Genomic DNA, 25,828 nt, shown 5'->3' on the forward strand with positions numbered 1-25,828 from the left:
GCAGTAATACTATGACAAAACTAAGCAAACAATAACAAAAGATGGCAGAAACATAGGCAACATACTAACGTGGCATGCAAAACATTGCAGCATAAATTAACAAGAAAAAGCTGAGTGATGCAGCACACTATCACACAGGTCTAAATGGTCAGGTTTAGTGTAAAACACTTCTGCACTGTAGCAGCAATTAGTTTTGTCAAGAAACACTTTAATCTGTGTTCCATTAAGAGGTACAGGTACAATAGCTCTAGTCACCTCAACAAACAGAATGGAGAACAGAGTTAAACAAATGAAGCTCACTGGCAGCAAATAAGGATGCATGCTTGTTTGTTCCTAAGGTACAGACTGATGGACTTGCATAACTTACAAAAAGGGTGGCCTCTGTTCATCTGCATTGCTCACTACCACACCACTTGCTGCTTTGTGGATTCTGCAATCCATACGCCAGCGCACAGCTCTGCCTGACTTACTCAAAGGTTTTGTTTGTTACCACAGCTATTATTTCAAAAAGCCTGATGCATACCTAACTAAAAATCTCTGATTCAACACAAACGTTTAGCTTGATCTGCAGGATCACTATTTTTTTTGGGGGGGGGGGGGCTAATATTGCACTATAGGCAATAGGGTTCAGGCACCTAGGCAGCGAGACATTTCCCTGTGGTACATTTCACTGGGAACACATGGCTGAAGTGACACTCAGCTGCAGAAAAATATGGCTGTTTGCAAATTCCCTGTGGGCAAAGAGAAGCATACGCTGCCATGCCCACTTCAGTAACCAAATGCACAGGGGGAAAACAATGTCCATGGTCCCCCAAGGGAACATGAGACAGCAAGCAATATGGCAGGCATCAGCAGCAGGCTGGCCAGAGGGCATGTCAGTGGCAGTAAAAATGCATTGCACAATTTGCAGTGCCTTTATAATTGGAGTGTGTGGACCACTGCCCCTTTCACGGTGTCTAGGGAACATTACCTAAAACACATATTGGAACATAAATGTGACTACAGTATCCTGCAGGAATTCCTCCATGCTGTAGCACACTTCTACATGTTGTAGTTACATAAGTATGTACTGTACACTGAGCACAACACTCATTACTTCTTCTGCCACCATTCATTTTGTTATTAAAGCTGTGAGCATGGCAGGGTGTGCTTCTCTTCACCCACAGGGAATTTGCAAACAGCCATATTTCTCTGCAGCTGAATGCCACTTCAGCCATGTGTCCCCAGTCAAATGTACCACAGGGAAATATCTCACTGCCTAGGTGCCTGAACCCCATCTAACACTAATACAGCATCATTACAAAATTAAGAAGGGGCCAGTAACAAATTAACCAATCTCAGACATAGTAAGAAGATTATGTTCATCTGTGGGAATCACAGAACTGTTTCCATGCCCAACAATACAAATATCTAACTTTTTTCTTAATTTTAGAAATTTAACTGAATTTCAGTGTTTAAAAAAGACCGCTGTTTTTATGCCATAAGAATTATTAATAGGATTTTTAATTTAAAACTACTAATCATTTCACTGCCTAAAGAGGCACACTTCCTTTAAGTAAAAAAAACAAGCAAACTCAAAAAGCAGCAAACAAGAAACATCCAAAATATATACAAGTGCAAATACTTACTTCTTCAAATGTGTTCAGCATCAACAGAGGGAAGAAGACTCTAAAATACTCATCATATTTAGAAAAGTTATCAGGAATCTGAGTCACAGTGAACTGGCACAAAGTATCTGGTGCACCAAACTTACTCAAATTAGCAAACATATCATATTTCCATTTAAGGATTTCACGAACAAAGTAGGACTGGTCATACTGTTGCACCATAGAGTCCCAGAAGGGACGACGATTATCTTTTGTTCTAATGCACTCAGATGAAGGTAAAGCTCCGGGAGAAAAATTTGGCTTTTGTCTGTTATTCACATATTTGTTTAGAGCCTGAAGGATGGTAGATGAATCTTGCGGGGCAGACACTGAACTCAGTGTAGCCCTCTGAACATCTCTTTTTACAAGTGGCTGCATGTTTGACTTAGTTTTCAAGGGAGAAGGCAGCTTACTGCCAACACTTTCTAATTCTTTACACAATTGAGCATTCCTAGATGTGCTGCTGGAAGAATATATTTTTGTACTAGAAACTTTTTTAAGCTTTGGAAGAGCTACAGGAAGACCTGGTTTCCGGAATAAGTCATCATCAATTACAGCACTGACAGCGGATGGGGAAGAGGACGTTCCTGGAGCAGTCGCAGTTTCCATTTGTTTACATTCAGGAGTTGGGAAATCAGATGCAAGCTGCTTTGTACTCTCGACTACATCAACCTTTGTATCAATAACCATGTCCACAGGATCACTTACAGTACATGTTCCAAGATAATCGCCTTCTTCCTGAGTACTTATATCCATATCCACTGGATCATACTGTGTTAAAAACAGAGCATCGGCATCATCTCTGTCGTTATTATCATCACCACTACAATCATCGGGACCAGGGTCAGCAACTGAAATTGAAACACCATTCATCTCTATTTCATTTACCTGAGCACCACTTTCAGTTTCAGAGGTACCAGCAGGGGAAGTGATGGTTTCACTTTTAATTTCAGTATCAGCAGAAGTTGGATCGGGCTTTGGTGTTTGATCATCAATCCTTGTGAATGGAGCTGCTTGATCAACATTTTTAAGTTCCGTATTATAACACAGAGGATCAAGTTCTTCTATGAACAAACCATTTCTTTGTTTAGGACTGCAAGAACTCACGGCCTGATTATCTTTGTCATTTCCTGATGTGTCAAATATCAATGGCTTGATCAAAGGAGGCTGAACCTGATTATTATTCTCTCCTACACATCTGTTTCTTTCACACACTATCGCCCGCGGAGCTTGCTTTTTCACACTGCTTGACAAAGTGCTGTGTATGCTGCCCTTCTGTAAATTCGCTTTTTTAGGTCTTGTCTGTTTAAAGAACTGGATTTCCTGAGATGCCATCACTTTTTTCTTTCCCTTCACTGTCAATTTCTGAGGAGAAATTAATTTTGTTTTTCTTCTAGTTTTATTTTCAATCATGCCAGCAGCTCTGCCGTGATTTCGCAATTCAGACAAGCTGTTTAATGAGCGCTGGGAGAGATCAAATGCTTTCCGAGCTTTCTTTTTAAAGCCTAGTTTTTCAGCTGTGGATGCTGGTTCAAAACCACGACGTTCTCTTTTTGGTGGAACTACTGCAGGAAGTTTACATGCTTGAGGTATCATTCTTTTGGCAGAAGAGAGCGGTTTTCTATTATCAGTTTCACTTGCATCAGGATGGACTCTGGATTTTTTCTTTTGCACACTTGTACGAACTTTCCTTTTACTTGGATATTCACTGCTACTGCCTTCATTTTTTGAGGCAGTCCTTTTCTGGGATATGTTTTTCTCTACTTCCACCTTATTTATGTTAGTTTTCTTGTTTAAAGCCACGTTTTTAGCGGACATCTCTTCTGAAACAACTGTAGAATGGACTGGTGCCTGTTGTACTGTATCAAAGTCTCTCTGTACCTTAGTTGCTAACAGCTTATCAGTAGATGCAGTACAGGGAACAGACTGAAACTGTGCCTCCGTTTTCTTGCTGTAAAATGAAGTACAGACCTCTTCAGAATTCGGTTCAGATGTACATTTCTTTAGTGATGTGCTTGCTTCTGACTTTACAGATGAATGCCCCTTCTTAAGCAAGTTTGTTTCAGCTCTTTTTACTGCTAGCTGAATAACTTCTTCAGGCACATAATCTGTATCATAACCCCAGTCGTTGTATAAATCCTCAATATTTTTGTCAGTCTGCATAGGACATTCCCTACTCTCAGTCACACAGTTATCTTTGCTGCTGTTCAACTGTGAATCTTGCCAAACTGAATAAACTTCATTTTCAGTTTCAAATTCAAAAAACTGAGAATCATTTTCCTCAAAGCCTGGAGACAGCCCGCTCTTCAGTTTTTCCTTACCCTCCTGACTCTTCCTTAACGAAATTAATCCACTAGCTGGCTGTTCCTCAGTATCTCGCTCAGCTCTATACTTTTGGTCTTTTCTGACCACTTTTTTAGAACTGGACTGTTTAACTGAGTCATCTCGAGAAGAATCAATGTCTTTTGCTACAGTGTCCTCTTTAGAAGAGTCTGAATCTGAAATAATTATGACTTGCTCATTTCTGAGTTCTTCATCATCTGAGAAAGATTCATAAGTGCTTCTGTTACAAGTCTCAGCTTCTCTTTTAATGTGACCCAAAGGCTGCAATGATGGGTCCTTGCTTGAATACTTGGGAGAGTCATCTCCTTTTTCACAGGACCTTAGAGTAGTATAGTCTTTGTCAACATTAGTGTCTGATGAAAGATCACCCTCTGGTCTTACACTAAAGGACTTCCTTTTAATTAAGTCTTTTCTAATGACCTGGAGTGGAATGTTATCATCACTCTCACTTTCACAATGTTCATCCGGATCACTCACTTCCTTACATGGACTGGAAGAAACCACCTGCTCATCACCACTTAATCTCCTGGAACAGCTTTTGGCTTCCAGCGATGCATCAACTTTTTCACATTTGACAGTAACTGTTTCTGCAAACTGCTCCACTTCATTTCCACAAACGTTTTGGGGAATACTACATTCACTATACACACCGTCAGTTTTTCCATCCTTAGACTTCAGAGAAGAAGCTTGACTTTCCTTTTTACTCTGTAAATCCTTTCCTATAATGGCTGACAATTTTTTTGTCAAGGTCCTAAATTTTGCAAAGTCAATTTGAAGGTTTTTAGCAGGAAGAATGGTGGAGGATTCCTCAGAAGTAGCAACAGTACTTCCAGAATTGTGACACTTTGAAGTACCTTCGTCCAGTAAAGTCTTGCTTTCTATGCAGTTAGTTGGGGAAGACTCAAAGCCCTTAGAACTTAATTTAGCACCTTCAGGCAGCTGTCCACATTTCACTGCATCAGAGGAATCCTCAAGTTGATTCTGGACTGGTTTTATATAGGCCTGAATAGTGTTACCGTCACATCCCACATTACAACCTGCAGTCGCTGCCTCGGCAGCAGCACCTACTGTCTGATATTCTTTACCGTCCTCCACTGATGGGCATTCAGCACCATCAAAAGGTAAACGTTCACAGTCAGTCTTTTCTCCCTTACTTAAAATTCTTTCTGCCTGGAATTCTGAAAACGTTTGTAATTCTGGGCTGCTTCTGTAATACATAGGTGATTTTTGCAATTCAACAGTTTCTTCTACTTCTTGTTTAATATTAATATGCAAAGTGCCATAGGGGTCAGAATTCTTCACACGTGGACTAGTGCTTTTGTTTCGGTCTTTTATACTTTTAACTATCTGTTTTAAGCAAGCTTGGAGATCTTGGGTTTCAGTACGGTCAAGCTGCCAGCCTAATATAAATGTACTTCTCAGCTGTTTGTTGAGTTGGTCAAGAAATTTTTGACAAGAGATTTGTAGTCCCAACTGAAACCCTTCCCTAAGAAAGCTACGAATTAGCTGTACACAAGCATGTTGAACAGTGTTGTTAACCTGCGGATGCGCAGATGTCGATGTGACTAGTGCACTGGGAGTTATTTTGGAACCACTTCTACTTGCCTTGTCAGAGTTTCTGCTGAACAATTTAGCAGGAAGTTTCACACATTTCACCAATGCTTCTACCCATTTTTGGGAGCTAAACCAAAGTAACTGCACACAGTTTTTATTTCGATGAAGTTCAATTATGGATACTAATATCAAAATGAAGAATTCGGTGACCTTATCACAAAACTGAACTTTCTTGTCAAGGACATCCTTGATTTCAGAATACAAATGATGAATGACTTCACCTATGTAAGCCACACCCAACTCCTTGAGATCAATAACAGACTGAACGTATGGGATAAACCAAAGAAAAGTACTGTTGTGAACTCTCATGTCTTGGCCAGCATCAGACTGTAGTAGATTAACCAGGGTCTGCATTTCTTCATACATGTTAGGACAATAGTCAGGGCAAATAGCATTCTTCCAACCAGTATCCTGCAAAATACAGCAAAAGAAAATGTGAATGCACTGTCCACCACTACAAGGCAATAGCAATGAATGTATATATATATATATATATATATATATATATATATATATATATATATATATATATTTGTTTTTTTTAAACAGTTAATAAACTCAAGTTTCTTAATTATAGTCACACTCATTTACACTATTAATTAGTAAACTGGCAGTTTAACACTGACTATAAATATGCAGTAGTGAAGAAAAGATTCACATCAGTCTGGCTACATGGCAAGAGGGAGAAAGTCCTTATTACAAACCAGATGACCTGGGACTGATTAGCAAGCTTAAAGGACCACTACGGGTTTCTTCTTTTGTTTTCTCATTTCTGAAATGTTTTTCATCTCTATTTTTTGAATACTACCCATAAAATTGTATAAATCCTGCACCAAGTCATGTTTCTGTTGTCGCCCAGTCCTACAGCTCCGGTACTGTGAGCCATATTAAAGACAGTAGTTGTCTCGCAGATCTGTAACTAGTGTTTGGGCGCAGGAATGGCTCAGTAATAACACCCTTCATTACTTTCCACTTTTTCCTCTTTTTAAGCAAGGGCCGCCCACATATCACCTTCTTTCAGTCATTTTCAGTTAGGAAACGCCCCATCAATTATGTATGCAGCAGTTTGTGTTTCTTTGCCCAATAAAAATTCAGTCCACGGCATCTTTGGGAACTATTCTGTTCAGAGTAGTTGTCGGACACTTCTATTTTTCTGACGGATAACTGTACTGCTTCGTGTGGAGTCACTGTTGTGCTGGGCTTTATCAGTTTTTTACAGGTATGTCTGCAATCAGTACTTCAGTATCATAGTGTCTTTATTTTGTGCGAAAAATTCTTGTAAAGTTAAACTGTTAGTTAAGGGGATTTACTGCATGCGATAAAAGAATGACAGTTTGGTAGCATTAATTGACGGGCGTTAAAGAGATTGCATATGAAGCATAATAACAAAAGGGTTACACTGAAGGAGTGTGCAAGTCGGAAGGTGGCAAGCAAAAGTCAGAAACAAATCTAGGGTGCAGAGAGGTAAACACAAAGTGAAATGTGTGTAATTTTTACAGAATGTGACTGTCGATCAGGTAAATTAGAGAAGTATGATGCAACTTATGATTTAATGTGATGAGAATTGCATGCTATGGTTAATAATAATAAAAGCATGTCTGTCATCACAGAAGTGGCCGTTTCAAGTTACTTGAAAAAGTAGTAGAGGTGTCGCTGATTGTTTCCATGGGTCTTGTGTGCTGTCTTTCAGGTATTGCTGGCCCGTGATTGCAGAGACACAATAATCAGCTGCCGCAGTTCATTGACATTTTTTTGTTTGTTTAGGTGTGTTTCATTATGTATGTAGTTGGTTGCAAGGGTATGGGAGTTTCCAGGCGCTAGCGTTTCATTGCAAAACTTTACAAGGAGCATGTTTGCTTGTGGCGCAGGAGGCTGAATTGACATATTCAGCTGATAGGGCAGTGGGGGAAGGGCGATAACTTCGGGGAGTGCTTAACTAAATACCAGCAGCACCTTTGGGTGGCCGCAGCTTTTCGTTTTGGGGTTTGCAAGCTCTGCATGCCTCGAAGTATGGTGAAACGCGTTTGGGTTGCATATTTTCGAGGTGGCTAGTTATTTCGGGTTCACTTCGTTGTACCTTTAAAATTGTATTATAATTGCAGACTGACAATCTGAATGGTTTTAGTCTTTGGGTCACTGAAGCGATGCAGAAGGGAGGGGGGGCACACGTTATGTTGTAGGCTGTATATAACTTGTGCAGCATAAACCTGGTTGGATAAGTTTTATTTGTAAACTGTTTGTGTTACTGTTTGTCCACTATGCAATGATCCTCTTTGGTCTTGCTTAGGAAGTTAGTGTGGACTATACCAGAATTAACTGGAGGAGCTGGCAGTGGCACAGGCTAAGTTTGGAGATTGTTGGTTGTGCCAGTGCATTTGCAGGGTTTTGGTATGCCCCTTACTGACCATGATCCCATAAGTACTACCGAGAGCTTCCTTAAGGTTTGTGCGTTGGTAGTGGGAGGCATTTAAGTTTAGAGGCACCCACGTTGTTCTTGTTTAGGGAACTCCGACATATTTTTACGAAATCCTCAGTCAAGGGGTGAACTCTGTTTCGGGAGATTTTAGAGGCACTTTTAACTTGAGCAATTTTTATATATTGCTCTTACAAACACAGAAAGTTGATATAATAACAGGTTATACATTAGCATAAATTTGATTAAGGATATGACGTTTAAAACTCAAGTTTCTGTCATTATCTTCTGACTTCAGTCCTCCTCGATTTTCCACAAAAAACACAAATTTTGGAGATGAACATATCAAAAATATGGGGTGAAAATCTGGACTGTTGAGAGGTATGATGGAGTTCACTCCCTGTGTGGGGAAAAGCACATTGATAGTGTCAGGTTAAATACAAGGTCTGAAAACGCAAGAGAAACGCACCCCTCAGCACACAAAACAGAAGTCGCATATTGGTATGCCTTGTTGCTCATCGCATTTTTTTCTGAAGCAGGTTATGGCAATGCTTAATGCTGTTGATATAATCGTTGACTTATTCGCATTGTAATGTCCAATCAGACTGGCCTCGTTTAGTGCATGTGTTAAAAAGAACAGCACCAAACATGTGTGAGTTGATAATAAATACATTTTAAATTAATAATAATAAATTACAAGCTCAAATTTTATAGAAGCTATTTTATACATTAAAAAACAAGTATACTAAAAGTACTATGACGATGAAGAATACTGGTATGCATGTCACTAGCTGAAGGAATTCATGCCTACAGTTTTTATGAGTATCTGCTGTGTTTGGATCTGTTGGTCGGTAATATATGAGGTAAGCAGAACAAGAACAGCTGTGTTGTACAACGCCCATTACAGTTTGCAAGTTTAGTAGCAAACATGTGCAGTAGATGTGGTGTTTATCTTAGTATATGTGCAGAAAATGTAATTACACAAAACATGTGTAGTCACAGTGAAGTAGGGATAAAAGATAAGTAGTGAATACCAGTAGAGCAGTGTCAGTGGTTCCTTAGATAACTTTGATGTTAGAGGATCAAGAGTCTGTACATGTTGCTCTGGTGGAAGGGTCAGTTGAGAGGTATGATTACAATGTCATTGTTGGCCCATGTCACACCGGGGATGGTGCCTGTTACTGTCCATCCTAGTATAAGCTGTCACTATTGTACGTACATGTATCTTACCATCTATTGTACCTTCCTAGTCCGCTAGTTTGATTTATCCAAAGAGCACTATTACATTTTCAGGTTCCAAAGTATACAAGATGGCAAGGGCTTATAAGTTATTCTTATGTATTTCATTCTATGGCTTTCAGTCATGACTCATGTCACCTTATAAAACACTGTTTCTTAAAAAAAAAAAAAAAAAAGAAAAAAAATCATACTTATGCATACAAGCATAATGTTTATTAATACAATTTGCACCTTCCTTTATAGATAACAGAAAGGTGCATGATATTACAGCTGTATTAGTTTAATAAAAATATCAGTCAAGTTGTTTTCACTAGTGAAGTGAGATAAGGGTGGATAATTAAGCAACAGATGATGTAAATAAATATACAGAGATGGTTAGATGAGTAGGAGAAAGAGCTAAAGAGATAAAATATAACCAAGAGTTTCTCCAGTTCATTTCTGGGCTGCATGCCTTAACTGTATTTGTCTGGGTTTTCTCAAGGTGCTCCATTTCCTCCCACATTCTATAGACATGGAGTATGTGGCCTGGACACACTAAATTGTCTGTAGGTATGAGTGTGCATGTCTGAGTGTGTTATGGAATAGCAACCATGGCAAGGTTAGCCAGCTGATGGTGTGAACATTGGCTCTATATGATTGTCACTGTTGAAGTGACACCCCAACCCCCATGTGCAGAGGTAGTAGGAAGGGGCAGTGGCTGGCTGGCTGGATTTTCTACAGAAGGTCTTATAGTAGCATGTAGTAGGTAGTTGAAGGCTCCGTTGCATGCAATTGTCCAAGTTGCACTTGATTTTCATTAGGGAGGAATTTTTCTTCACATGGATGCGAAGCCTGTTGCATAAACTGGGTACTCTCTGGGATACATACCTATCTCTCCAGCAGGTCTTATTTATATCATAGGCAAGGTTTAATTCTTTAGAATGGGTAAGTCGTGTAGTGTTTGTTTTGTGGATATGTAGGAGGTCCATCAAAGTGGGGTTCGCCAATGCCCTGTACGCCAGGCATAGATCTCCCCTCAAAAGCTAGTAGGACAGAGAATACAAGGGTAGGGGCTTGAGTTGGTCAGCACAGGACATATTAATTATTCCCTTTAATTATTTTATTGAGCTATCTGTGTGGACATTCCAGTTGTTGAATATGCCTGGTTAGGTATATACCAAAGGGGGCTTTGTACTCAATGAATGGTGTGATCAATGCCAAATACAGTGGAACAATGACTGCATTAGACTTAGTGCCATACGTTTGTTTATAAGTTGCACAACACAGAATTATTCCCCTCACCACTGCAGACATGTGATGATCAAAGACTAGATTACTAAGTGTGTCCCAAAGTCCCTGACTGCTGGGTCAACTCTAAGTGGTGTGTTGTCAATTTGATAGGTACCTAGGATGGACACCTTCACAGAAGGTACTAATTATGCATTTCTTTGCATTTAGATTTAGTCCATGGCTCGGACATCAGCTGTTTATCTCTCTCAGCCCCTTCTGGAGAACATTTTGTCAGTGTGAGAGTCAATAACAACTCCTAATTTGCAATCATCTTGAAAATGTTTTCAGCCAGAGACCACTGACATTGGCCGTGACTTGTGAAAATTAAATGCCAAAAAGGAGCGGTCCAACAAATGATCCCTGTTGCACCCCACTTGTGACTGGGCTCTATGTAGAGGTCGACTCTCACTTCTGGCTCCCGTCTGTGAGCCACTTTGCTATCCACCAACTGACATACGGGTTTGTACCTAACCTCTTGAGTTTGTCAACAGGCCTCTAGTGGGATATTGTCAAAAGCCTTGGCCAGGTCAACGCAGGCAGTCTGCATGATTTTTCCCTCATCTGTTACTTTGGTGACCTTGTCAAAGAAGTCAACGAGGTTGAGTAGGCATGATCTGCCCTTGACGAAACCAAACTGTGTTGGGTCCAGTGTCTGGACTTTTTATATACATCTACTGATCATCTCCATGATAATTCTTTCCATGACTTTAGATATAAGACTAGTGAGACTTGGGGGTCTGTAGTTTCCATTGTCTGTAGATGGCCCATCTTTGTGCAGAGGGATGACTGATGCCTTTCTCCATTCATGAGGCATGAAGCCTGTTTGGAGGCTACGGTTAATACAGTAATTACAGAGGCCATGATGGTCATGTTTCATGCTATTTAGAAGGCATCGAGGGATACTGTCTGTGCCCACTGATGCAGTGTTCTTGGTCTTAGAGAGAATATTTAAGGACCTGTTCCCTAGTCATAGTAGGGGGAGTTAGATTTGTTAATTTTCATGAGGGAAGGTTGAGGTAGAGAGACCATTAAAGTAGGAGCAGAATTTATCAGCCTGGAGGTTTGCGATATCTTCTGGCTCAGTATAGGTGGTTCCATTTACAATGAGCTCTGCACACAATGAGGTTGCAGACATAGCTAAAGAATGCTTGGTGGTGGCTGATGCACTGGGATGCCAAACGTGCCTCATATTTGCCTTTGGTATACTTTTTTGTCCTGTAAGTTGTTTATTTTGAGTGCTTTTATCCTACTGGGTGCTGTACCTTAACGTTTGCCATCATTTTCTCCCTCCTGTTAGACACTTCAATTGACTTTATGATTCAGCCATGCTTGTATAGTGTTTTTGTCAACAGTTCTGCACAAGCAGAAGTATAATTTGGCTTTATAGGGGCTTGAAATTTTGCAAGGTTCTCACTTGATAGCAGGAGGTTAGTCTTAGAATAGTTCCTGGATAGTCCATGTTTAGCTGAGAATCTGAGGTTTTATTTTTACTTCAAAGGAGACCATTTTTTGGTGTGACCTTACTGGGGAAGGCATTACAGTGGGTGGTGTGCAGCAGTCTCCCATATTAGTAAGGACCAGATCCAGTATGGTTGCAACACTGGTTTCTGTATTGACTGTCTGATCCAGTGATTTTTTGTTTGCAAAATCCCGGAATCTCTGCATGTACATTTGCAGTTATATAGGATTCTTACTTAATAGTAGGGTAATTAATCACCTATAAATATGGTATCCAGTTGTATGCTAGTGTTTCTAATAAGTTTAAATATATAGTACTTTTTTTTCTGGATAACAGAGTGGTACCTATAGCGTGTAAGAAAGTGGTATTGTATTTTACCTATGTTGACTTGAACATGGAGCAGCTCAAGTGCAATTGTCCTGTTTTTATGTAATAGAGACACGTCCATCTTTACTCCCGGTCTGTAAAGTACCTGGCCTAAATGTGTGCAGGGCATTATAACGATGCACTATTGGTGTTCTCTCCGTGGCTTTCAACCACGTTTCAGTGACTGCACACATATCGGCATTCTCTAGGATAAAGAGAGCTTCTAGGCAGTGGCGTTTTTGTTTAGATTCTGAGAAATGAGCAGTAAAAACTTTAGATTTTCTTGGGTTTGAATTGCTATGTTGCAAGTACTTTCCGTTTGTCATCATCCTTGGAGAAAGTAAAATGCTGCTCAATGCTAGGCTCATACCATCCTGAGACACATATTGCAAGAGCTGTATGGTGTTCTCTGTCCCTATATTTTAGGGAGGTACATCACAGGTCATTTACTCCCACATGGACTATGACTTAGTCACATTGGTAATTATAGTCCAGTGACCTGAGTGCATGCATAATTGTGGAGGATACTAGCCCTTGATAAGCAACTGACTAACTTTCGCGATACTAAGGGTGGTGACGGGGGGCATTAGTGTGTTTCAAGATGGAGTCTCCAATTACTAGAATGTTAGATTGTATGGTAACTTGCCTTATGGACTTACAGCTACATTTCATGGAGCCTCTACCTCTATGTGTTGATGTGGGTGTTTTTTTGAGATTGCATTTGGGGCTGCTGAGGGTATTTCTTATGTGTACTATTCATCTAGGAGGTCTTTGTGGTTTAGGATGGCTAAATGCATTTTCCTCAGCATATCTAGGTGTATTTGTCTGCTTTGAATTGTGCGTGCTTGAGGTATTTCTTACCCCTTGTTCCCAGTTGGAATTTGCAGTAAAGTACATGTAATGAAAGGAGTAATTGCTAGTCTGATGTTACAGAATGGTACTGATATCACAAGTGATCGCTATTAATTCTATTGTGTCATCATGCTAATCTGATGTTACAGAATGGTACTGATATCACAAGGGATCGCTATTAATTCTATAGTGTTATCATGCTAGTCTGATGTTACAGAATGGTACTGATATCACAAGTGATCGCTATTATTCTATAGTGTTATCATGCTAGTCTGATGTTACAGAATGGTACTGATATCACAAGTGATCACTATTCATTCTATTGTGTTATCATGCTAACCTGATGTTACAGAATGGTACTGATATCACAAGTGATCGCTATTAATTCTATAGTGTTATCATGCTAGTCTGATGTTACAGAACGGTACTGATATCACAAGTGATCGCTATTCATTCTATAGTGTTATCATGCTAATCTGATGTTACAGAATGGTACTGATATCACAAGTGATCGCTATTCATTCTATAGTGTTATCATGCTAGTCTGATGTTACAGAATGGTACTGATATCACAAGTGATCGCTATTCATTCTATAGTGTTATCATGCTAGTCTGATGTTACAGAATGGTACTGATATCACAAGTGATCGCTATTAATTCTATAGTTTTATCACGCTAGTCTGATGTTACAGAATGGTAGTGATATCACAAGTGATCGCTATTCATTCTATTGTGTTATCATGCTGGTCTGATGTTACAGAATGGTACTGATATCACAAGTGATCGCTATTAATTATATTGTGTTATCATGCTGGTCTGATGTTACAGAATGGTACTGATATCACAAGTGATCGCTATTCATTCTATTGTGTTATCATGCTAATCTGATGTTACAGAATGGTACTGATATCACAAGTGATCGCTACTCATTCTATTGTGTTATCATGCTAATCTGATGTTACAAAATGGTACTGATATCACAAGTGATCGCTATTAATTCTATTGTGTTATCATGCAAGCTCTTCTCTTGTAACAAGAATCTGATAATGCATTACATCTGTCTGCTGAATGCACCTCCATTTTCTTGGCCGGTGGGATAGACATTGCACAGGTATACATGTAACTGTGGTGTGAACTACTTTCTGGTGATCTGTTCATACTTTAATGCAACTGTTTTGTGACACAAGCACCATGTGCATATTAATGTGCATCTTCAGTGTAAAAACTGATTTTGCCTGTGATTCTTCACCTCATCTGTAAGTGTTAAGCTGTTGTTTGTGACTTAGGGTTCCCATGCATATGCATAACACCTTTTTCTTCATCTTCTGTTGCTGAACAGTCCCACTGAACTTGCACTGAGGAGTCGTGTTTGTCTGCATAATTAATGCATCACCTCAGCATGATACCTGGTATCTCTGCTTGACCCCTCCAGTACTGAAAGGCATATTCATTGTTATTCATCAGGTTTCAGATGTTCTACACTTCTAGATACTAAGATACATCAAAGGTGTCTACTCTGCATAATTCATTGTTCCTTAGGTTTTGGGAAACTCTGAGAATATTTGTCGATTGTTGATACCATAGTTTTATTTTATGTTTTATTGCTTTTTATTTTTTTTAATTTTGCAGGCTTGCTTCTACTTAGATGTTACAGCTCAGTAGCAGTTTAAAACCAAATCCTAACGCTTTACACCATTTTCTTGTTATACAGCCATAGCCCATTCCCTGTGACCACGATGTTTGTGTTTATTCCTTCTTAGTGTTGCCATCCCAATTTCTCTGCCGTTCCTGTGCTAAATGGCCTTCATCTGTCTCTCTCTGTGTGTGTGTGTGTATATATTTATCTATATCTCTCTATATATATATATTTATCTATATCTATTATATATATATATATATATATATATATATATAAAATGGTTGTGTGTGTGTATATATATATGTATACATAATATATACATACACACACAATCATTTTTAACATATATATATAAATAAAATGGTTGTGTGTGTGTCTGTATATATTGTGTGTGTACATGGTTGTGTGTGTGTCTGTATATATTGTGTGTGTGTGTGTGTGTATATATATATATATATATATATATATATATATATATAAATTCATCATCATCTTTCAGGTGTTCCCGTTAGAGGTCACCAGAGCGCATCAACTATTTCCATTTCTTCCTATCCTCTGCATCTTGCTCTGTCACACCAACCACGTGCATGTCCTCTCTCATCCACATCCATAAACCTTATCTTAGTCCTTCCTCTTTTCCTGTTACCTGATAGCTTCACCCTTAGCATCTTTTTCCCAATATACTCAGCATCCCTCCGCAGCACATGTCCAAATAAACATAGTCTTGCCTCTCTGGTTTTGTCTCCAAACCTTCCAAACTGGGCTGACCCTCAAATATACTTATTCCTAATCCTGTCCACCCTCATCACACCCAGTGCAAATCTTAACATCTTTAACTCTGCCACATCCAGCTCTAACCCCTGCCTTTTTGTCAATGCCACCTCTCCAACCCATACAACATAGCTGGTTTCACTACCCTCTTGTAGACCTTCCCTTTCACTCTTACTGGTACTAGTCTGTCACAAACCACTCCTGATAATCTTCTCCACCCACTCCATCCTGCCTGTACTCTGTTCCACACTCGCCATTACTCTGAACTATTGATCCCAATTAATTAAACTCCTCCACCTTTACCAACTCTACTGCCTGCATCCTCACGATTCCTCTACCCTCCCTCACATTCACACACATATATTCTTTCTTACTCCTGCTAACCTTCATTCCTCTTCTCTCTAGAACACAACTCCATCTCTCCAGTTTCCTCCACCTGTTCCCTACTCTCACTACAGATCACAATGTCATCTGCTAACATCATAGTCCATGGGGACGTTGTGTAATGTTTGTGTGTATGTGTGATTTTTTATATATATATATATATATATATATATATATATATATATAATGTGGGTATATGTATATATTGGTTGGTGTGTGTATGTATGTATGTATGTATGTGTGTGTGTATATCTATATATATATCTATATCTATATATATATATATATATATATATATATATATATATATATCTATATATATCTATATACATACATGTATATGTATGTATGTTGAAAAATGAAAAATTTTAATGCTCAGTGCTGATTCAGAAACGCAAAGCTTATTGGCAGTGATTCCTTTTTGGTAAACCACGATCAGGGAAGAATAATTAAGTTTAAATCTCTAATTTTCAGCCAACTAAGGATTGTAAAGCTGCTTTTTCTTGACCTTCTGCAAGCATTCAATAGATACATTTTAGATTAATTGCTATCTAAAACATAATTTCAGTTCTTAATCATTGATTATGGTGGTCATTGACGGGGGATTACCTGTTCCTCAACATTGTTTTTAACAGTCCTACCCTGTCTAAAATGTATCTGCATGGAGCCACTAAAGTTCATGCTGTTGTTCTCAGATAAGAAAATAGGGATTGTGCCCTTAATGGCAAAATGTGATGATTGCAAACTGGGTGAAGTACTTCATATGCAAAGCTTTCATGATTCCAAGAGTATGGTCCATTTTCATAGTTATAATATAATTTTATTGTCAGTCATTGTAGCATCATGGTACTTTTGCAAAAGTGACAAATTACAGTTACAAAATAGTCAGGTCATACATAAAGTCATTAAAAATCTATGAAAAGTACTCACTAACATATTTTCAGATTTCCTTAGAGTGAGATATTATAGCAATAACCCACGCCTGTATGGTGACTTGCCTTCTGGGCTTCAAGGTAGAGGCTCCATGACATGTAGCTCAGTGTTGATGTGGGCGTTTTTTTGAGAGTGCATTTGGGGCTGCTGAGGGTATTTCTTATGTGTACTTCATTTAGGAGGTCTTTGTGGTTTAGGAAGGTTACATGCATTTGGCTCAGCATATCTGGGTGTGTTTGTCTGCTTTGAATTGTGTGTGCTTGAGGTATTTCTTACGCCTTGTTCCCAGTTTGAACTGGCAGTTTGATGCACATGTAAGGAAAGGAGTAATTGCTAGTCTGATGTTACAACATGGTACTGATATCACATGTGATCGCTATTAATTCCATTATGTTAACATGCAAGCTCTCCTCAGGTAACAAGAAACTGATAATGCCTCACATCTGCATCTGCTGAATGCAGCTAAGTTTTCTTGACAGGTGGAATACAGATTGCACAGTTATGGATGTAACTTTGGTATGAGCGACTTTCTGGTCACTTGTTCATGCTTTGATGCAACTCTTTTGTGACACAAGCACCATGTGCATATTAATGTGCATCTTCAGTGTAAAAACTGGTTTTGACTGTGATTCTTCTCCTACCTCATCTGTAAGTGTTAAGCTGTTGTCTGTGAGTTATGGTTCCCATAGGTTCATACTAGGCTATCTGTCCTAGGGCATTTATAAGCCTAGCCAGAGTATGTTTGGCTTTCGCAACCCATTTTAAATTAATTTTGCTATGCCCTTTTTCGAGGTTAGTATACTGTGCCTCTGTCTAACAGTGACACAAAAGTGATACCCGGGGTAAACCTACGATCTCCCATCCACTCATCAAGATTCCTCTTGAAGAGAGTCAATGAGGGACTCTGCCTAACCTGGACTGGGATTTTATTCCAGAGTGAAGGGAGCCTCTGGGTTATGAATCTGTCCCTCCAGCATGTCCTATTTATTTCAGTGCTGAGGTTCAAGTCTCTTGAGCGTATAGCTCGATGGGATTTGGATTTTTTGAGGTGCAGCATGTCCCTTAATTCCGGGTTGGACATGGCTTTATATGTCAGGCACAGGTCGCCTCTGAGCAGGCGGTATGCCACTGAGTAGAGCTGGAGTTTCTTTAACCGGGCAGCATATGGCATCTGTTTGAGCCCTTTGATCCTCTTGGTGAGGTACTTCTGGGTTTTTTCCAGTTGCTGCAGGTGTTTGGTAAGGTACATCCCAAAAGGGGCATTGTACTCGATTATGGGCCTGATGAGGGATGAGTAAAGAGGCACGATGACCTCCACTAATCTAGATGTGAATCCCTTCATGATTAGGTGGGCTACATAAAATGTTTTTCTAACCACTTTGGCCACGTGGTTGTTAAATGAGAGATTGCTATCAACTTGGGTCCCCAGGTCCCTAATTACTTCTTCTGCACTTAATGCATTACCACCTATGTGGTAATTTGTGGGCACTTTGTTTTTGCCAAAGGGGATGACTATACACTTTTTGGCGTTTAGCTTGAGGCCATGGCTCTGGCACCAGTTGTCTGTTTCTATGAGGCCCTTTTGGAGGATGCTTGTGTTGGCTGGAGAGTCAATTATGGCGCCCAGTTTGCAGTCATCTGTGAACTTGGTCAGCCACAGTCCTTCCGTGTTGGCCTGTACCTCCGAGAAATATATACCGAACAAGAGAGGTCCCAGGACTGAGCCTTGTGGGACGCCACTTGTAACTGGTTTGGAGTCTGACATGGCTCCAGCAATTCTAACCATGTGGGTTCTGTCCTTGAGCCAGTTTGCAACCCATCTAGTGACATAGGGGTTTATGTTTAAGCTGGTGAGCTTATCTATAATGCCCAAGTGGGATATTGTATCGAAGGCTTTTGCAAGGTCCAGGTAGGCTGTGTGGACCACCTTCCCTTCGTCAATGGCCTTGGTGACTGTTTCAAAGAAGTCGACCAGGTTTAAGAGGCAGGATCTGCCCTTAACAAAGCCGAACTGGGTAGGATCCAGTGTCTGTAGGTCCCCAATATCTTTATTTATGAGGTCCATGATGATCCTTTCCATAGCTTTGCAGACCAAGCTAGTCAGGCTTATGGGGCAATAGTTTCCAGGGTCCGTTGAGGCACCACCTTTGTGGAGAGGGACCACTGTTGCTGTCGCCACTCTTTGGGTACATATCCTGTAGTAAGGCTGAGATTGAACAGTAGTTTTATGTTTGGGTTTAGCTCTTCTTGGAGTTCATGTAGGATGAAGCCCGGGACACCGTCTGGTCCCATTGATGCTGTGTTTTTTGCTTTGGAGAGGGCGGCTCTTACCTGAGCATCTGAGATGTCAGAGGGGCAGCACTCTGCTGGGATAGATATTTGCCCTTTTGGTGGGGGGGTTTGTGCTGAACCTAACAACTAGGATGTTGGCAATGTCTGTGGGTTCGGTGTATTTTTTGTCATTTTAGACTAATTCTGAGCATATCTGGGAATTCCCACACAGGTTCCTAACATGACTAAAGAAAGAGTACAGTTTTGTACCTACCATAAATGTAGATGTTCGAAGATCCACATTGCTGCAGTCATAACTTATGGGTAGTCCGCTGTCCTCGGTCGGCCCGAATACCAAAGTATTAGGCTGACGTCGGTCATGGGCGCTCAGATCTGACATCAATATCCTCAGTCTTTGCCCCAGATGTCAGAAGGCCCTAAAGAAAGGCCACAGCCAAAAATAGAATACTTCCCAAAAGCATGTACAAATAACAGCTACCACCCAAACCATACAACCATTCCTAACTACAGAGGGGAAGGAGGGAGGACTGCAGCAATGTGGATCTTGAACATCTACATTTATGGTAGGTACAAAACTGTACTATGTTCTTCATCTCACATTGCTGCAGTCATAACTTATGGGTAGAATCCCAAAGCAGAGGTAAAGGGAGGCTGGCAAAATCATAAAGCATTGGGAGCTGCCAAAATGCCCTGTAAGATTGCAGTGGCAAATCCAGCCCTAGATTTGGAATAAAGGGGAAGATGGTAATGTTTAGAAAAAGTGTGCACTGAACTCCAAGTAGCTGCTTCCAAAATATCTTTAGTAGCTACTCCCCTTAAAAAAGCAGTAGAAGTGGCAGTAGCCCTAGTGGAGTGAGGTCTGACTCCAGCCGGAATCTCCTTACCATGATGAGAATAACAAAAAGCAATACAAAGGCCAATCCACTTAGAAATAGTCTGTTTTGAAACAGGTTTCCCCTGAGAACCCAAAGCAAAAGAAACAAACAACTGCTGAGACTGTCTGAACCCTTTAGTCTTGCTCAAATAATAACGCAACTGCCTATGTATATATCTAAAGTGTGCAAAATTTTCTCCCCTTTATTTTGGGGATTTGCATAAAAAGTAGGCAAATGAATTGATTGGTTCAAGGCCACATTTGAAACCACTTTAGGCATAAAAGTAGGGTTAGTACGCAGAGATACCCTATCCTTATGAAAAATTAGGAAGGGTTCAACTGCCATAAGAGCCTGTAATTCAGAAACCCTTCTAGCAGGCGTAATGGCCAACAACAAAGCAGTCTTCCAAGACAAAAACTTTAACTCAGCAGTAGCTGCAGGTTCAAAAGGAGGTAAAGTAAGTTTTTCCAACACAAAATTGAGATCCCAGGCAGGAGTAAGAGCTCTACGTGGGGGTCTTATGTTCTTTGCCTCTCTAAGAAATTGCTTAAACAAAGGATGAGAGAACAATGGTGGGTCACAGTCATAGTGAGCAGAAATGGCTGCAGCATGAACTTTTATAGAGGAGAAAGACAAACCCTTGTCTAATAATTCTGTAAGATATTGAAGAGAAATACTTAAATCAGGCCTGGAAACATCAAAGCTCTTTGTTTTGCTCCAAATTAAAAATCTCCTCCATTTATCAGCATAAACTTTCCTTGTACTAGGCCTTCTGGCCTCCAAAATAACATTCAAAACTTGTTGTGGAAGCTGCGACCCTCCAGGTTCTAGAACAGAATCTGTTAGATGCAGGGACTGAATCCTGACATTGAGGAAATGATTGCCCTCCTGAGACAAAAGGTGCGGAATCGAAGGCAAAGGCCATGGAGGCTCCCGTACTAAACTCCTCAGCAGAGGGTACCAGTGCTGTCGAGGCCAATCTGGAGCTATTAGAATCATGGAGGGCTTGTCTTGTCTGACCTTCAAGAGTACCTTGGGGAGGAGAGGCAGAGGCGGAAAGGCATAGACGTGAAGATTGCTCCAACTGAATGATGGAGCATCCACTTTCCAAGCTGTGGGATGAAACATTTTTGTGCAAAACTTTGGCAACTGGAAATTAGGTGGAGAAGCAAACAGATCTATGTCTGGAGTTCCCCATATCACTGTCAATTTTCGAAATACATGAGGATCCAATTTCCACTCGTGGGGATCCACTATCTGTCTGCTCAAAACATCTGCCAAGGAGTTCTGTGCTCCTGGTAGAAACCTTGCCTGAAGATTGAGTTGTAAACTGAGAGCAGTCTCCCACAAAATCATTGCTTGCCTGCAAAGAAATGGGTTCCCCTTGCTTGTTGATGTACCACATGACAGTTGTGCTGTCTGTTTGAATCAACACTTGCCCTGGGTGAAGTAAATCCTTGAAAGCCATCAATGCAAATTGGACTGCTAACATCTCCTTCAAGTTGATATGTAAATGTTGAAGTCTGGCAGGCCACGTGTCTTGAACCCATTTTCCATTGAGGTGTGCTCCCCAAGCCTTGTCCGAGGCATCTGTCGTTAAAATCTGACTCCGCCTGGGTCACAGATAATCCCTTGTTTAGGTGACATTCCTGAGCCCACCACAAAAATTCCTTTTGAATGCAAGGTATTATTTGAATGACAGTGTCCAGATCTTGGCAGTGTTGTGTCCATACATTTTTGAGATACCATTGTAACTTCCTCATATGCAGTTTGGCATTGGGAAGCACCAGAATACAAGATGCCATGAACCCCAAGGCTTGAAGGACTGTCCTTGCAGTCAGCCTGGACCGTAGAGACAATTGATGGAAGTAAAGTGTTAGGTTCTTTTGCTTGTCCGGGGTCAAAAAGGCCATCTGGGAAGCTGTATTCAGTCTCACACCCAGAAAGCACATTTCCTGAGAGGGTACTAGACTGGACTTTGTTTCGTTCACAGAATACCCTAGGCACCTTAACACTGCCATCACATACTGTAGATGATGAAGGAGTTCGTACTTGCCTTGAGCAAGAATCAGGCAATCGTCCAAATAAGGATAGATTTGTATTCCTCTTAACCTTAAGAAGGCTATCACTGGAGCCAGAACCTGAACACCCTGGGCGCAGTAGATAAGCCAAAGGGCAATGCAGAGAACTGATAATGTAAAGTCCCAGCCCGAAAACGCAGGTATCTCCTGCAACTGGGCCTGATAGGAACATGAAGATAAGCCTCCCCCTGAGACTCAACTGAAACCTCGGCTGGATCCACAGATTCCACCGTAGTTTCTAAAGAACCGGCGTCCGGAACGGACGACTCATCCTGCCTGGACTTTAAAGATTTTTCTTTGCGCTTCTTCGCGGTAGCGGGGGTCGGAGGATCCGACGGCATATTATAATTACACAGCTTACCGAAGACAAGCCTAGCGCAATCTAACCTACGTTTAATGGTGCGCTTATTAAACCTAGCACAAAGCGACACCCGACTACGTGCTCAGGTCCCAAACAAGGAATACAAAGAGAGTGGTAATCCCTATGCGGTATCTGTTTCCCACAAGAAATACAATTATTCACTTTTTCTGACATCCGGAATTAACTGAGGCAAGAAAAACAAAATATTCCCCAACTTGGTTTGGTCTGAAACTCAGAATACGAAAATTTCAGAACGGCACTTGCAAACACTGCTTCTGCATCGGACCATGCGGCAAAAAAGACTGAGGATATGACGTCGGTCATGCGCTTTAATACCCTGACGCTCTGATGTCAGATCTGAGCGCCCATGACCGACGTCAGCCTAATACTTTGGTATTCGGGCCGACCGAGGACAGCGGACTACCCATAAGTTATGACTGCAGCAATGTGAGATGAAGAACATCCTTGTGATTATCCTTAGTGTCCTGTGCAATTTTTCACTCGAAGCTGGCCTTAGATGATTTTATGAGTGCCCTTAGTTTTTTGCTAATACTGATCAGAGATGCCTTCTCTTTTTGGGATTTTGCTCTATCATGTAGTAGCTTCCTCCTTCTATTGTATAGTTTGTTTACGGCTGGGGTCCACCAGACAGGATGTCTGCCTTTGGAGGATTGGGTCTTGGTTTTATTTGGGATTTCATGATCCATGCATTCCTGAAGGTGTTCATAGAATGCATTTACAAAGGATTCTGCAGTCTGGGCCATATTTTCCAAAGGCCCGGGGGCTTTGAAGGATTCCGCCTCGGTTTTGAGGAGTGTGAAATTTGCTTTAAAGAAGCTTTTTACTGTGGTTTTCCTGGGCAGGGGGTGGGGTCGGGATGTGAATATCCAGTGAGATCAGTTTATGGTCTGATCTTACCAGCGAGGGATACACTTCTGGTCTGGAGCATAGAGTCCCCATGTTGGTGTTGATCAGGTCCAGTATGTTTTCCCCTCTTGTGGGAGTGGTAACAAGTTGTTCCATAGCATTTGAGTTTATGAATTCTAGGAACCTTTGGGCTAGGGTGTTGGAGCTAGAGTAATGCTCCCAGTCTATGTTTGGGTAGTTGAAGTCGCCCAATATAATGGTGTTTGGAGAGACCTTCATATTTTCCAGTGTTCTCAGGAAGGCCGAGTGGGGTTCCTGGGTTTGGGAGGGTGGTCTGTAGCAGGTTATAAACTGGAAGGCAGTTTTACCCACTGTTAGTTGCACATGGATAGTCTCTGATGCTTTGTGCTTTGCCACCAACCTGGAGGTGTGGGTATCTTTGATGAATATCGATACTCCCCCTTCCTTTTGTAGTTCGGTAAAAGTTTTGGGGCCGAAAAGCATGGTATGAGGTATAACCTGGTAGTGCTGGGGTGCTCTCGGAAGCCCTGAACCAAGTTTCTATTACTGCACAGATATCGATGTTCTCCATGCTAAGGAGAGTTTTGAGTGCGTGCATCTTGAGGTTTAGACTTCTGGCATTGAGTAGCATTACTCTTAGTTTCTTATGCCTTGTGATACCTATGGAGGTGGGTTTGTCTTTTGAGCCTTGCCTAAAAAAGGCACTATGGGGGTAGCAAGAGCCTTTGCCAATATCCGAAAGCCCAGGGGTGACAGGTGCAAGCCGCCCCTAGCGAAGCATCGTGGCTTGTCGAGCATATCATCCCAGGCTGACAGGCATTGGATCCCCTTTGAATGACACCAATACTTAAGCCAATTGTTGAAATTGATCATCTTGTCTTCATATTGTGGCATCATTCTTGGTGAGGGTAAGATGCTACTCAAGGTCAGGGTCATACCGGCCTGGGCTACATGCCCAGAGAGCTCCTCTATGTCTCTTTTCTTGTAGTCCAGGGAGGTACGTCTCAGGTCATTCACACCAGCATGGACAATGACTGAGTCATATTTGTACTTGCCTTGGAGTGACCTGAGTGCTTGTGTTATGTGGTGGATCCTAGTGCCCGACAGGCTGTTCACCGTGACCTTCTCCTTGTTCAGCCTGGTGAGCGGGACGTCAGTGTGCCTGACAATAGAGTCACCTATTACAAGTGTATCAGGTGTGTTGTTTAGCCTTAAGGGCTGTGACTGTTCGCAACACTGGCTTTGTGAGATATGTGTTGCACGTGTTTTGTTTTGGGGTAGCGGTTGCTTGGTTGTCTGCTTTGGAGGTCTCTGCTGCTTAGGCAGATCTTTATTTAGAGCCTCCGAGTATGTTTTTGTGTGATTATGTGTTTGGTTTGCTGTCGTGGTAGGTCTATGTGAGACTGGAATTGTAGTGAGTGTGGTTTCCTTCTCCTCCTGACTGGTTATGCCAGTACTGAGTTGAGAGAGCTTAGCCTCCAGTTTGGCTATATGGTTGCATCTCTCACATGTGTTGGAATTTGTTGGGAGGAGGAGAGGGTTGTCTGTGTACATGAGGCAGTTGTAACATTGCCTCAAGATTCCCAGATTCACCAGCTGGACCGGAGAGGAGATTGACAACTGACATTTGGACATGCTAGAATAATATTGGGAATTCCTTTATAATTGAAAACAAGGGCCAATGGGAAGTGAGGGTGTAGTGCTTTTAATTTTTAGTGCTGACTTATATAATTGCTTTAGCGAGCAAGTGCCAGGTAACTTAAGTGCAATGTGTTACAGGTAACTTAAATGCAAAAACGACAAACAGTAACTTTCTTTCAAGTGAAACAAGGAAATAAGTACAGTAAGCAATGCAGATATCACTAGGGATCCACAGAAGCTGAGAAGCGCGTTTTAGGTGGAATTAGCATTCCAGGAAATAACAAGCAAACAAACAACAAGTATACAAACAAAGCTAGATTCAGCAGGCCTGGATCTAGTCTATGCTACAGCAAACAAGGTGTACCAATTTCAGTAAGAAACAGTTCAAATATGCAGGCACTATAAACCTTTAACCAGAAATTCCCAGCTCAGAAGGGCAGAGTCCAGCCTCTCCTCCCACAAGAGTGCAGACCACGAACCTTCTTAATGTAAAATAACTGGCCTGAAGCCCAAGTGCATAAACCAGAAATAATACACTTTAAGAATAACAGACACTGAGCTCTCAATCAGCAGTTCCCAACTTAGAAGGATGAAAACTACCTGTACTGCCACCACAGTGCAAGCCACAAACCTTCCTAATGTAAAACAACTGGTCTGAAGCCCAAGTGCTTAATCCAAAAGACTTAGAATGATAGCTACACTTTAATCAAGTTACTACCAAGCAGTAATAAATACAATTGAATACTTTAAACAATGCCTGGA

The 25,828-nt window shown here is 41.0% G+C and overlaps 1 protein-coding gene across 6 annotated transcripts in view; it reads right to left on the minus strand.

Annotated features, from left to right (window-relative positions):
* The window catches only part of SETX (senataxin), a 2,451,437-nt gene that overhangs the window by 1,483,272 nt on the left and 942,337 nt on the right, over positions 1–25,828 (minus strand). For all 6 annotated transcript variants that reach the window (XM_044058409.1, XM_044058411.1, XM_044058407.1 and 3 more), the window contains one exon: positions 1,629–6,014. In XM_044058409.1, coding sequence (XP_043914344.1) covers positions 1,629–6,014 — 4,386 coding nt within the window. The remainder of the gene's footprint in view (positions 1–1,628; positions 6,015–25,828) is intronic.

The sequence above is a fragment of the Protopterus annectens genome, chromosome 16.part0 (genome assembly GCF_019279795.1).
Source record: "Protopterus annectens isolate FY-2018-M chromosome 16.part0, PAN1.0, whole genome shotgun sequence".
NCBI lineage: Eukaryota > Metazoa > Chordata > Ceratodontiformes > Protopteridae > Protopterus > Protopterus annectens.